Source organism: Bufo bufo, chromosome 2 (genome assembly GCF_905171765.1).
Source record: "Bufo bufo chromosome 2, aBufBuf1.1, whole genome shotgun sequence".
Classification (NCBI taxonomy): Eukaryota; Metazoa; Chordata; class Amphibia; order Anura; family Bufonidae; genus Bufo; species Bufo bufo.
This window is the reverse complement of record NC_053390.1, coordinates 505,003,727-505,016,319: the sequence shown is the minus strand read 5'-3', so window position 1 is coordinate 505,016,319 and position 12,593 is coordinate 505,003,727. Positions and strand designations below refer to the sequence as shown.

The window sequence follows — 12,593 nt, the reverse complement described above, 5'->3', positions numbered from 1 at the left end:
CTTTTTTGCAGCCTAGGTGGGCAAAGGGGCCCATATTCCAAAGAGCACCTTTCGGATTTCACAGGTCAATTTTTACAGAATTTGATTTCAAACTCCTTACCACACATTTGGGCCCCTAGAATGCCAGGGCAGTATAACTACCCCACAAGTGACCCCATTTTGGAAAGAAGAGACCCCAAGGTATTCGCTGATGGGCATAGGGAGTTCATGGAAGTTTTTATTTTTTGTCACAAGTTAGTGGAATATGAGACTTTGTATGAAAAAAAAAAAAAAAAAAAAAATCATCATTTTCCACTAACTTGTGACAAAAAATAAAAAATTCTAGGAACTCGCCATGCCCCTCACGGAATACCTTGGGGTGTCTTCTTTCCAAAATGGGGTCACTTGTGGGGTAGTTATACTGCCCTGGCATTCTAGGGGCCCAAATGTGTGGTAAGGAGTTTGAAATCAAATTCAGTAAAAAATGACAAGTGAAATCCGAAAGGTGCTCTTTGGAATATGGGCCCCTTTGCCCACCTAGGCTGCAAAAAAGTGTCACACATCTGGTATCTCCGTACTCAGGAGAAGGTGGGGAATGTGTTTTGGGGTGTCATTTTATATATACCCATGCTGGGTGAGAGAAATATCTTGGCAAAAGACAACTTTTCCCATTTTTTTATACAAAGTTGTCATTTGACCAAGATATTTATCTCACCCAGCATGGGTATATGTAAAAAGACACCCCAAAACACATTCCTCAACTTCTCTTGAGTACGGGGATACCAGATGTGTGACACTTTTTTGCAGCCTAGGTGGGCAAAGGGACCCATATTCCAAAGAGCACCTTTCGGATTTCACAGGTCATTTTTTACTGAATTTGATTTCAAACTCCTTACCACACATTTGGGCCCCTAGAATGCCAGGGCAGTATAACTACCCCACAAGTGACCCCATTTTGGAAAGAAGAGACCCCAAGGTATTCGCTGATGGGCATAGTGAGTTCATAGAACTTTTTATTTTTTGTCACAAGTTAGTGGAATATGAGACTTTGTAAGAAAAAAAAAAAAAAAAAAAAAATCATCATTTTCCGCTAACTTGTGACAAAAAATAAAAAGTTCTATGAACTCACTATGCCCATCAGCGAATACCTTAGGGTGTGTACTTTCAGAAATGGGGTCATTTGTGGGGTGTTTGTACTGTCTGGGCATTGTAGAACCTCAGGAAACATGACAGGTGCTCAGAAAGTCAGAGCTGCTGCAAAAAGCGGAAATTCACATTTTTGTACCATAGTTTGTAAACGCTATAACTTTTACCCAAACCATTTTTTTTCTACCCAAACATTTTTTTTTTATCAAAGACATGTAGAACTATAAATTTAGAGCAAAATTTCTATATGGATCTCGTTTTTTCTGCAAAATTTGACAACTGAAAGTGAAAAATGTCATTTTTTTGCAAAAAAATCTTTAAATTTCGATTAATAACAAAAAAAGTAAAAATGTCAGCAGCAATGAAATACCACCAAATGAAAGCTCTATTAGTGAGAAGAAAAGGAGGTAAAATTCATTTGGGTGGTAAGTTGCATGACCGAGCAATAAACGGTGAAAGTAGTGTAGGTCAGAAGTGTAAAAAGTGGCCTGGTCTTTCAGGGTGTTTAAGCACTGGGGGCTGAGGTGGTTAAAGGGGTTATCCAAGTTATTTTTTGTTCTTTCTATGTTCCTAACTAGGCAAATGTAACAGCTTTCCAATTAACTCACTTTATCTCCAGTGGCTGGTTTCTCAGATTTCACTGAGGGTCACATGACCTGTGATGTCAGCTTCTCTCCCTGCTCTGATAAAGGTCGTTTACAAGCCTGTAAACGAGACGTCATTGTGCTGGCCACGCCCCCCCCCCCTTCACTGCCGTCTACTCTCTGCTAGGATTCTTAACCCCTTCAGCTGCACAGCTCTGCAGGCAGTGAGGGGACAATTCTGGGCACTGGAGCTGACATACTAGAGAGAGCATTTCACAAGAAGGTAGGGGGAAGAACCTGTGTGTATTAGCAGTGTCATTATACAGGTGGGACTTGTAGTTCTACACTTACAAGTTGCTGTTGATTCTCCCAGCACTCAGGGCAGCTCTTGTATCCACTCCCTTAGCAGTGTCATTATACAGCTGGGACTTGTAGTCCTACACATACAACATGCTGCAGAGTCTCCCAGCAGGCAGACATGTCACTCAGGGCAGCTCTTGTATTCACTCCCTTAGCAGAGCAGGGGGAGGCGCAGAGAGTGTTTTTATTGCATGTAAACAAAGGGCCAGAAAAGAACCAGGGAAATGAGGAAATATATATATATATTTTTGCATAAAACTTGCTTAGCTCAGTTATATATCAGATTTTCAGTGCTATATTATTTTTTTTCATAACTCGGACAACCCCTTTAAAGTGCTGGAAAGAAAAGTCATTGGCAGAGGCAAGGTTGCATGTGCAGTGCTATCTTTGAATTAAAGAAGATATTTAGGATAAAAATTTGTCAGGTTAAAGTGAAGATTTAAAATTGTATTATTTTCTGTAATGGGCAGTCAGTTGAGTGATTGATAAAGCAGGGGTGGTACAAGAGGAACGCGAGCAGCTGTAGAGTCATGTTAGTGGTTTGTGCTTGTTGGTAGACCACAGAGGAGAGTGTAACAGTAGTTTTACCAGGACATTCTAAGTGTCTCTACTGCATTTTGATAGTCTACTGTGTGATAGATACTGGATATTGTTTTGAGATGGAGACATTAGATGGCACTGAGAATGCGGATGTGAAGTCTAGGGTCTGTTCACATTATCATAAAGGGGTTTTGTCACTTCAGGAAATGGCATTTATCATGTAGAGAAAGTTAATACAAAGCCCTACTAACGTATTGTGATTGTCCATATTGTCTCCTTGGCTGGCTTCATTCATTTTTCAATTGCATTATACTCTGCCCATTTCCAGGGGTTACAGTCACTGCTGCAGCGCAGATATGAGATGGACAGGACAGAAGCTGCTGCTGCGCATGTGTGCCGATGTGCGTTCCTGCGGTCCCGGGCTACCAGAGAGGCCGCCGCTTTTTCCTGTAGTGTGCAACCACGAATACCACTGCTGGATTGGAAAAGAGCAGTGTATAATGTGATACATCATATATATCAAATCAGCAAATGAGACAATATGGACAATCACAATACTATTGTAGTGCCTTGTATTAACTTTCTCTACATGATAAATGCCATTTGCTGAAGTGAGACACCACCCTTATAAGATGAGGGGATCTCTCGGCATATATCTCTGAAGGAAGGATGGGTATAACACTTGTGTAGGCACACAGTGGCATACTCTAGGTGGCCAATAAGCTCCCATGATGAAAGAAAATATACAGCACTGTATATATTTTTTGCACGTTGCCTCTATATAGAAAACCGTACTTGGTCACACCTGTACATTTGAAAAAAGGTATACCAACATATACCAGCAGCAATTATGTCAAAGGACAACCTCTTGACATCAGCAAATGAAGCCCTATGGATATGTCTGTGTACGTAATATGAACAGCATTATACAGTCCTGATTAAAAGTTTAAAACCACTTAAAAAATGGCAAAAAATCATATTTAGCATGGCTGGATCTTAACAAGGTTCCAAGTAGAGCTTCAACATGCAACAAGAAGAAATGGGAGTGAGACAAAACATTTTTTGAGCATTCAATTTAATGAAAACAACGAATAAACTGAAATAGGCTGTTTTTAGGCTGATCATAAGTTTAGGACCACACCTCCAAAAAAAAACTAAACCCCCCCAAAACAGAAATCAAACTTCCAAACATGAACTCAGTAATGAGTAGCTCCGCCGTTATTGTTTATCACTACAAAAATTTGTTTCGGCATGCTTGATGCAAGCGTTTCCATGAGGTGAGTAGGAACATTTCTCCAAGTGGTGAAGACCGCCACACGAAGGCCATCTACTGTCTGGAACTGTTGTCCATTTTTGTAAACTTCCCTTGCCATCCATCCACAAAGGTTCTCAATTGGATTTAGATCAGGGGAACACGCAGGATGGGCCAAAAGAGTGATGTTATTCTCCTGGAAGAAGTCCCTTGTCCTGCGGGCATTGTGTACTGTATCGTTGTCCTGTTGAAAAACCCAGTCGTTACCACACAGACGAGGGCCCTTAGTCATGAGGAATGCTCTCTGCAACATCTGGACATAGTCAGCGGCCGTTTGACGCCCCTGCACTTCCTGAAGCTCCATTGTTCCACTGAAGGAAAAAGCACCCCAGACCATTATGGCACCCCCTCCACTGTGGCGCGTAGAAAACATCTCAGGTGGGATCTGCTTGTCATGCCAGTAACGTTGGAAACCATCAGGACCATCAAGGTTAAATTTTTTCTCATCAGAGAATAAAACTTTCTTCCACCTTTGAATGTCCCATGTTTGGTGCTCTCTTGCAAAGTCCAAACGAGCAGTTCTGTGGCGTTCAAGGAGACGAGGTCTTTGAAGACGTTTTTTGTTTTTGAAGCTCTTCAGTCTCAGATGCCGTCTGATGGTTATGGGGCTGCAGTCAGCACCAGTAAGGGCCTTAATTTGGGTCGAGGATCGTCCAGTGTCTTGACGGACAGCCAATTGGATCCTCCAGCTCAGTGCTGATGAAATTTTTTTGGGTCTTCCACGTGACTTTTTTGTTCCATAACCCTCAGGATCATTTAAGAAATTCCAAATGACTGTCTTACTGCGTCCCACCTCAGCAGCGATGGCGCGCTGTGAGAGACCCTGCTTATGCAGTTCAACAACCCGAACACGTTAAAAAAGGGAGAGTTTTTTGCCTTTGCCATCACAACGTGTGACTACCTGACAGAAAATGACAATGAATCCACATCTTTGCACAGATTTGGCCTTTTAAAGGCATGTGGTCCTAAAATTTGGATCAGCTGAAAAACAGCCTGTTTCAGTTTAATCGTTATTTTCAATTAATTGAATGCTCAAAAAATGTTTTGTCTCACTCCCATTTCTTCTTGTTGCATGTTGAAGCTCTACCTGGAACCTTGTTAGGATCCAACAATGTAAAATAAGATTTTTTTGCCATTTTTCAAGTGGTCTTTTGATCAGGACTGTATATTACATTACACAGCACTGATACATGAACTATACAATTTTTTTGCATATAGGGGTCAACTGCCTGATATAAGAAAGGTGTGCATGCAGAATTTTTGATACATGCATATTAGAAATTTTCATATAAAAAAAATAAATAACTAGAATATCCCTTTAACTGTTACAGAATAAAACCCCTCAAAGTATATATTAGATGTAAAAATCAACCTTTCGATGTTCATATCATTGATGTAGACAGATCCGAAATACTGCATTACATAAAAGTTCTAGTCAAATAAATGTCTTTGGTTGACTAGACCCCAAGGTTTTGACTCCTTTTAATCACCCAAATGTTTTTTTTGTCTAGTGTATTTAACAACAACACAAAGCCTCACTGTCATCCAAACTTTGGAATTACAAGGTCTTCGGTACAATCCCAGTTTACAAAATAGCTCTTCTTTGTACTACAAATCAATAACCACTACGTTACAGAGAATGGTAAGTCAGACAAAATAGCGTGATCCATTTCTGTAAATAACCCAAGAATCAGTCCAAATACAATGCGCATGAGTGGCTCCCAACTAATCCCCGACAGATGATAGTGGAGGGGAGAAGGATTTGACAAGTGTCTGGCAGCAACATTCTCCTCACTCTATTGGAAACACATACACACTTGGACAAACTGAGCATGTATGTGTAAGGCCCCTTGCACACGACCGTATGGCTTTTTCAGTATTTTTCGGTCCGCCAAAAATACGGATGACGTCCGTATACATTCTGTTTTTTGCAGAATGGAACAGCTGGCCCCTGATAGAACAGTACTATCCTTGTCCGTTATGCGGACAATAATAGGACATGTTCTGTCTTTGAACGGAACAGAAAAACGGAAATGGAAGGCATACGGAGTACCTTCTGTTTTTTTGTAGATCCATTGAAATGAATGGTTCCGTATACGGTCCATATACCGAATGCAAAAAACGGAACATAAACGGAAAAAAAAACGTTTGTGTGCAAGAGGCCTAAGGAAGAGGCAGGAGAGATAGCTGACACATAATGAGTGTTCAGCAAGCTGCTATTGAAGGTGTAGAAGCACCTTTAGGCCTCATGCACATGGTAGATTGGCTGGAGAAAGAGATGTGAACAGAAATGTCAATATTATCAAGACTTTTCTTTCTTTTAAAATTATTTTGCAACAATATCTGCAGTTTTGGTGCCAAAATCAGGAAAGAAAACATGGCAAGTAAAACAAGTAAAAGGAAACCCTAAGGCCCCTTTCACACGAGCGAGTTTTCCGCAAGGGTGCAATGAATGATGCATCAGTTCTGCATTGCGTGAAAAACACAGCATGTTCTATATTCTGTGTTTTTTCACGCAGCCCTGGCCCCATAGAAGTGAATGGCCTCTTTCACATGAGCGTGACAGATTAGGTCCGGATGTATTTAGGGTGCGTTCAGGGTGCGTTCAGTGAAACTTGCACCATTTTGCAAGCAAGTTCAGTCAGTTTTGTCTACGATTGCGTTAACAGTTGTTCAATTTTTTTCTGTGCGGGTGCAATGCGTTTTGATGCGTTTTTCACGCATGATAATGACATAATAAAATACAGAAGGTTTACAAACAACATCTCCTAGCAACCGTCAGTGAAAAACGTACTGCATCTGCACTTGCTTGCGGATGCAATGTGTTTTTCACTGAAGCTCCATTCACTTCTATGGGGCCAGGGCTGTGTAAAAAACAGAAGTGATGCGTGAAAAACAACGCTCATGTACACAGACCCATTGAAATGAATGGGTCAGGATTCAGGCCCCTTTCACACGAGCGAGTTTTCCGTGTGGGTGCAATGCGTGACGTGAACGTATAGCACCCACACTGAATCCTGACCCATTCATTTCAATAGGTCTGTGTACATGAGCGCATCAGTTCTGCGTTGCGTGAAAAACGCAGCATGTTTTATATTCTGTGTTTTTCACGCAGCCCTGGCCCCATAGAAGTGAATAGGGGTTCAGTGAAAAACGCATTGCATCCGAAAGCAAGTGCGGATGCAATGCGTTTTTCACTGATGGTTGTTAAGAGATGTTTGTAAACCTTCAGTTATTTATAACGCGTGTGAAAAAACGCATAAAAACGCATTGCACCAGCATGGAAAAAACTGAACGAAATCGCAGACAAAACTGACTGAACTTTCTTGACAAAATGATGAGAGTTTCACTGAACGCACCCTGAACGCATCCGCACCTAAGGCCTCATGCACACGACCGTTGTTGTGTTCCGTGTCCGTTGTTCCGTTTTTCGTGATTTTCTGCGGACCCATTGACTTTTAATGGGTCCGTTGAAAACTCGGCTAATGCACCGTTTGTCATCCGCGTCCGTGATCCGTGGTTCCAGTCCGTCAAAAAAATATAACCTGTCCTATTTTTTTCACAGAAAACGGTTCGCGGACCCAATCAAGTCAATGGGACCGTGAAAAAACGCAGAGGCACACAAGATTGTCATCCGCGTCCGTTTTTTTTTCTATCATTTGCATGGCAAACTTGACTTAGACTTTTTTTTACTTTCCTTCATGTCTGGTGATCCTCCAAAAATAAAGGAGGACACACGGAAACAAAAACGGAAACGGATCACGGAACAATGGAACCCCATTTTGCGGAACGGAACACAACAACGGTCGTGTGCATGAGGCCTAATGCGTATCGTTCGTCTGAAAGAGGCCTAAGGCTACCTGCACACGGGTGCGGGTGAACGCACATAAGATCTACACAAATTTCCGGATTTATATCTAATTGCGGTCTTTGGTGCAGATTTGCCGCAGATCTCACTCTTCTATTGAAAAGGGTGAAATCCGCAGCTAAAACTGCAAACATAATCGACATGCTATTTAATTTAAAATCCGCACGGCAGGTCAATTGCTACATGGAGAAAATCTGCAGTGTACATGAGAATAGTATAATCTCATACACTTTGCTGGTACTGTAAAACACACGTATTCTACAATGTATGCATGTGGCCTAAGGGTATGTTCACACAACAGATGTTGAAAACACAGTGAAAAAAAACAACACAAAATCCGTACAGATTTTCTGTGCTGGTACCTTTTTTGGCAAATTTTTTCAGCTTCCCATTCATTTCAATGGAAGAATCATTGTGGATTTTGGCCAAGATAGAGCATGCTGCCTCTTTTTTCCAGTGACTGAAATTCATTTAAATGGGAGGCTTTTTAGAGGCATTTTTTTGGGTGGATTCTGTGCGGAAAGTTAGTGAAAAACAACGTGAAAAAATTTCATGTGAAGGGGCCCTAAGTTTTTTTTTTATGGATGTTTTTCAGTCCTTTTTAAAGCCATGAAATCAAAAGTCCAATTAGCAATCTCTCTGTTGCCTTCATGATATCTGGGATACTTAAAGAGGAATTTTCACTGTTCCTAACATTGCAATTTTATTACCTGACAGTGTAGGGCTTTATTTGGAGATGTCAGGGCGCTTTATCTTTTTCACGTTGGCTGCTCCGTTCCCCTGCTGTGTCCCCCATTCACTTTTGACGCCCTGTATGCTAATTAGCAGCATCGGTACAGGGAGGAAAAGATGGCCGAGTTTCTCAAGGGGTGTCTCCTTCTCCCTGGCTGTGAGCTGGCCAATAGCAGCGGAGAGTGTCACAGCCAGGGAAAAAAAAGATAACCTTCTCCCTGGCTGTGACGCTTTCCGCTGCGATTGGGCAGCTCACAGCCAGAGAGAAACAGTCCATGTAGCCTCCTCAGTGATGTACCATTTTTTTAGACTATAAGACTCACTTTGGATTTTGAGGAGGAAAATAAGATTTTTTTTTTCATCAGATCTCAGACCATACCCCAAAATCAGACCCTCAAGCTCCATCAGACCTCAGATCAGACCACCAAGCTCCATGAGCTTCAGATCAGACCCTCAGACCCCCAAGCTTCATCAGCCTCCAATCAGACCCTATTAGCCTCCGATCAGACCGCCATCAGCCTCAGATGATAGTCCCATCAGCCTCAGATTGAGTCCCATCCTAAAAAAAATAGAAATAAACTTACCTCGCTTGCTCTTGATGGTGCTGCCACTCACTGCTCCCTAGTCTTCTTCTGGCCCACGATGCACTGTGACCTGAAGTTGCACAGCGTCAGGTCATAGTGTGCATCTATGTGCACTACATCTTGATGCTGGAAGCTGTCAGGACATAGTGCAGAGCGGGGACCGGAAGAAGACCAGGGTGAGTAGAGCCAGTGCAGCACCTCCCTTACCGCTCCCCATGCCTCCCACATGCTGATGACCGCTTGGAAGCGGTCATTAGCACTCTGACTATGAGAACCACTGCAACTTTTGCCTCACTTTTTGGGGGGAAAGTGTGTCTTATAGTCCGAAAAATATAAAATCTTCTCTTCCCCTAGATGCATTTGTTTAAATCTATTTAATACGGCTTGGTGCATGCTACAGTTTTTGTTGCACTTCTCACAAAATTGGAATTAATCTGTGTAAATTTGTATAAAATGTATTGTATTAGCTCATAGCCGGCTAAAGATAGGAAATTACCAATTCATACAACACATATCATCTGACTTATAAGGTTAGGTTCACACTGAGATTTTTGGAGAAGATTTGAGACAGAATTGTCAGCATTTTTCAGCCAAAACCAGAAGTGGATCCAGGAGGAAGGAGAAGTTTAAGTCTATTTCTGATTCCTTTAGAAGCCACTTCTGACTTTGGTTAAAAAAAACCTGCAGTAAAATCTGCTTCAAAACCTCCTCCAAAAATCTCTGCGTGAACGTACCTTTACTGTGGGAAGGCGACCTAGGTCAAATTTTGCATTTATGTATCAGTTCATGGCTGAGTTGGTGTATTTTTTTATGTCATTTATATACTTTACATTTTGCACTCTTCACTTAGTTGAAATCCAGTTTCAAGAATACTGTTCTAGAAGATAGTTATACAGGATTAACAGTTTTACATTACAGGTAAGTAAATATATTTTCTCATTATATATTTTCTGACTAGTGGTTCTCAGCATCTGACACACTGCCACTTTCAGATTATGTGGCTGTTGTTTTACTGTTGTGACGATAATTGATCATATGCAAATATATTTGTGGTAGAAAACTGATGTGGACTTGGATTTCTGCCATGTACAGTACTGTGCAAAAGTTTTAGGTGCTGGGAAAAATGCAGCCAAGTAAGAACGCTTTCAAAAATAGAAAGGTTACTAGATTATTTTTATCAATTAACAAAATGCAAAGTAAATGAACAAAAGAGCAATCACTTCCAATATTCCCTGTTCCATTAGCTGTTTGTTTGGGGTTGTTGTCCAGCCGCAGAGTAAATTTGGAGCCAATCGGATGCCTCCCTAATGGTATTGCATGATGGGTAAGTATCTGCCTGTATTTCCTCATTGAAGACACTATTAATCCTGCCAAAACCCCAACTCCATTTGCTGAAATGCAGCACCAAATTTGCAAGGAACCTCCACCATGCTGCACTGTTTTCTGCAGACATTCATTATTGAACTGCTCTCCAGCCCTTCCATGAACATACTGTTACAGACAAATCTTTCAAATTTTGACTCATAAGTCCAGAGCACGTGTTTAAATTTTTTTGCACTCCAATTCCTTTGTTTTCATGCACAGTTGAGTGGAATTAAGGCCAGTCGTATCTGCAGCCTAGAGAAGAACAAGGAGTCCTGGAAGTTATGATATGGCCCCCACAGAGCCCTGATCTCAACATCATCGCATCTTTCCGGGATTACATTAAGAAATAGAGGGATCTGAGCAAGCTTATATCCATAGAAGCTTAGTTCTCCAAGATGTTTGTAACAAAAACGGAGTTCCTTCAAACACTGTGCAGTGTGTATCTGGAAACATTTATGCTGTTGAAGACAAAGGGTGGTCTCACCAAATGTTGATTTAATTTCGTTTTCTGTTTTGTTTATTTACTTTGCATATACTTAATTGATAAAAATAAATTATTAATTTCTAATTTTGAAAACATACTTACTTTTCATCATTTTGCATAATACTATATGTGCCAGCAGAATGTTCTTGGATTAGCTCCATTGTAATTCAATAGACCTTATCGGCGTCTTTTCTGTGTGGAATCTGCTGTTATAATGAACATGCTGTGGATTTAAAGGGATTCTGTCATCAGAAATGAGCCCTATAAGCTAAACATATGGCGATGTCCCTTGTAAAACACTGAATCCTAAAGTGAGTTTATCAAATGCCCCTGTGGCTCTATATTCATAAAAAAGCGGTTTATATCACCTGACAATCACTTAAAAATGTGTCCAAGGGGACGTCTCATGGTGAAAGGTGCCTGGCCGTTTAGGTGCCCAGCGCCGCCTTCTGAGCTGAAATCGCCGCCCTCCCTTTCATTCGATCCGCCTACCTCAGGTGACTAACCTTCCTTGTGCCCAGCCGTGCCCAGCCACGCCCGCCTGTGAAGGAGCCCAGCACTGCCTATGGCTCCTCCTTTCATCAAAGATAGATAGCCGTAATCTTGCGATGCGCGAGCTCGCGCATGCGCAGTGCCGTTATAGTGTTCCTTCCCTGTGCTGGCATCAGCCTCAGGGAAAGAACTGCGCATGCGCGAGATTACGGCTATCTATCGTTGATGAAAGGAGGAGACATAGGCGGTGCTGGGCTCCTTCACAGGCGGGCACGGCTGGGCACGGCTGGGCACAAGGAAGGTTAGTCACCTGAGGTAGGCGGATCGAATGAAAGGGAGGGCGGCGATTTCAGCTCAGAAGGCGGCGCTGGGCACCTAAACGGCCGGGCACCTTTCACCATGAGACGTCCCCTTGGACACATTTTTAAGTGATTGACAGGTGATATAAACCGCTTTTTTATGAATATAGAGCCACAGGGGCATTTGATAAACTCACTTTAGGATTCAGTGTTTTACAAGGGACATCGCCATATGTTTAGCTTATAGGGCTCATTTCTGATGACAGAATCCCTTTAAAATTAACAGAACGTTCATTTTTAGGGCACGTTCAAACATCATATTTGGTGAGAATTTCAACATGTATTCTTCAGCAAAAATCCATGTAAAACAGTTTTGGATAACTGTTTCAATCCATGCTATATTCAAATAGCACAGATTGCTACTTGCATGAATTTGAAATGAGTGAGGGTGTCAGTTCTTGCTGCAGTCTTGGGCACTGTAAAAAGGAAAAACTGTGGCAGAAATCAGCCTTGAATTGCTGCTATAGATTTCAGGGCAAATATACATCTATTTCAGATTTTGGCTGTGTGAGTATGGCCTTAAGCTGAGATATTTTTCTGGAGAATGTGAATGGCATGTAAAATATCCAATTCAGCTGCATTACTGGTAGAACATCAGGACATTCAATCAGGATTTAGGTGTAGATTCTGATGTGTGAAAATCCTGAAAGGCTTCATACAAAAAATTGGGTTAAGGGCTTGTTCACCTCTGAGCATTTGTTTGGGGTGTCACACACACAGGGGGTGGGGTAGTGACCACTGAACTCCACCCTCACCCCTGTCCCTGCCTACTTGCCTCGCAAGTCCTA

The 12,593-nt window shown here is 41.8% G+C and overlaps 1 protein-coding gene across 1 annotated transcript in view; it reads left to right on the top strand.

The window, feature by feature from the left end:
• The window catches only part of TMPRSS9 (transmembrane serine protease 9), a 331,091-nt gene that overhangs the window by 165,412 nt on the left and 153,086 nt on the right, over positions 1-12,593 (top strand). Inside the window, exons 4-5 of the mRNA XM_040417828.1 lie at positions 5,433-5,563; positions 9,956-10,023. Coding sequence (XP_040273762.1) covers positions 5,433-5,563; positions 9,956-10,023 — 199 coding nt within the window. The remainder of the gene's footprint in view (positions 1-5,432; positions 5,564-9,955; positions 10,024-12,593) is intronic.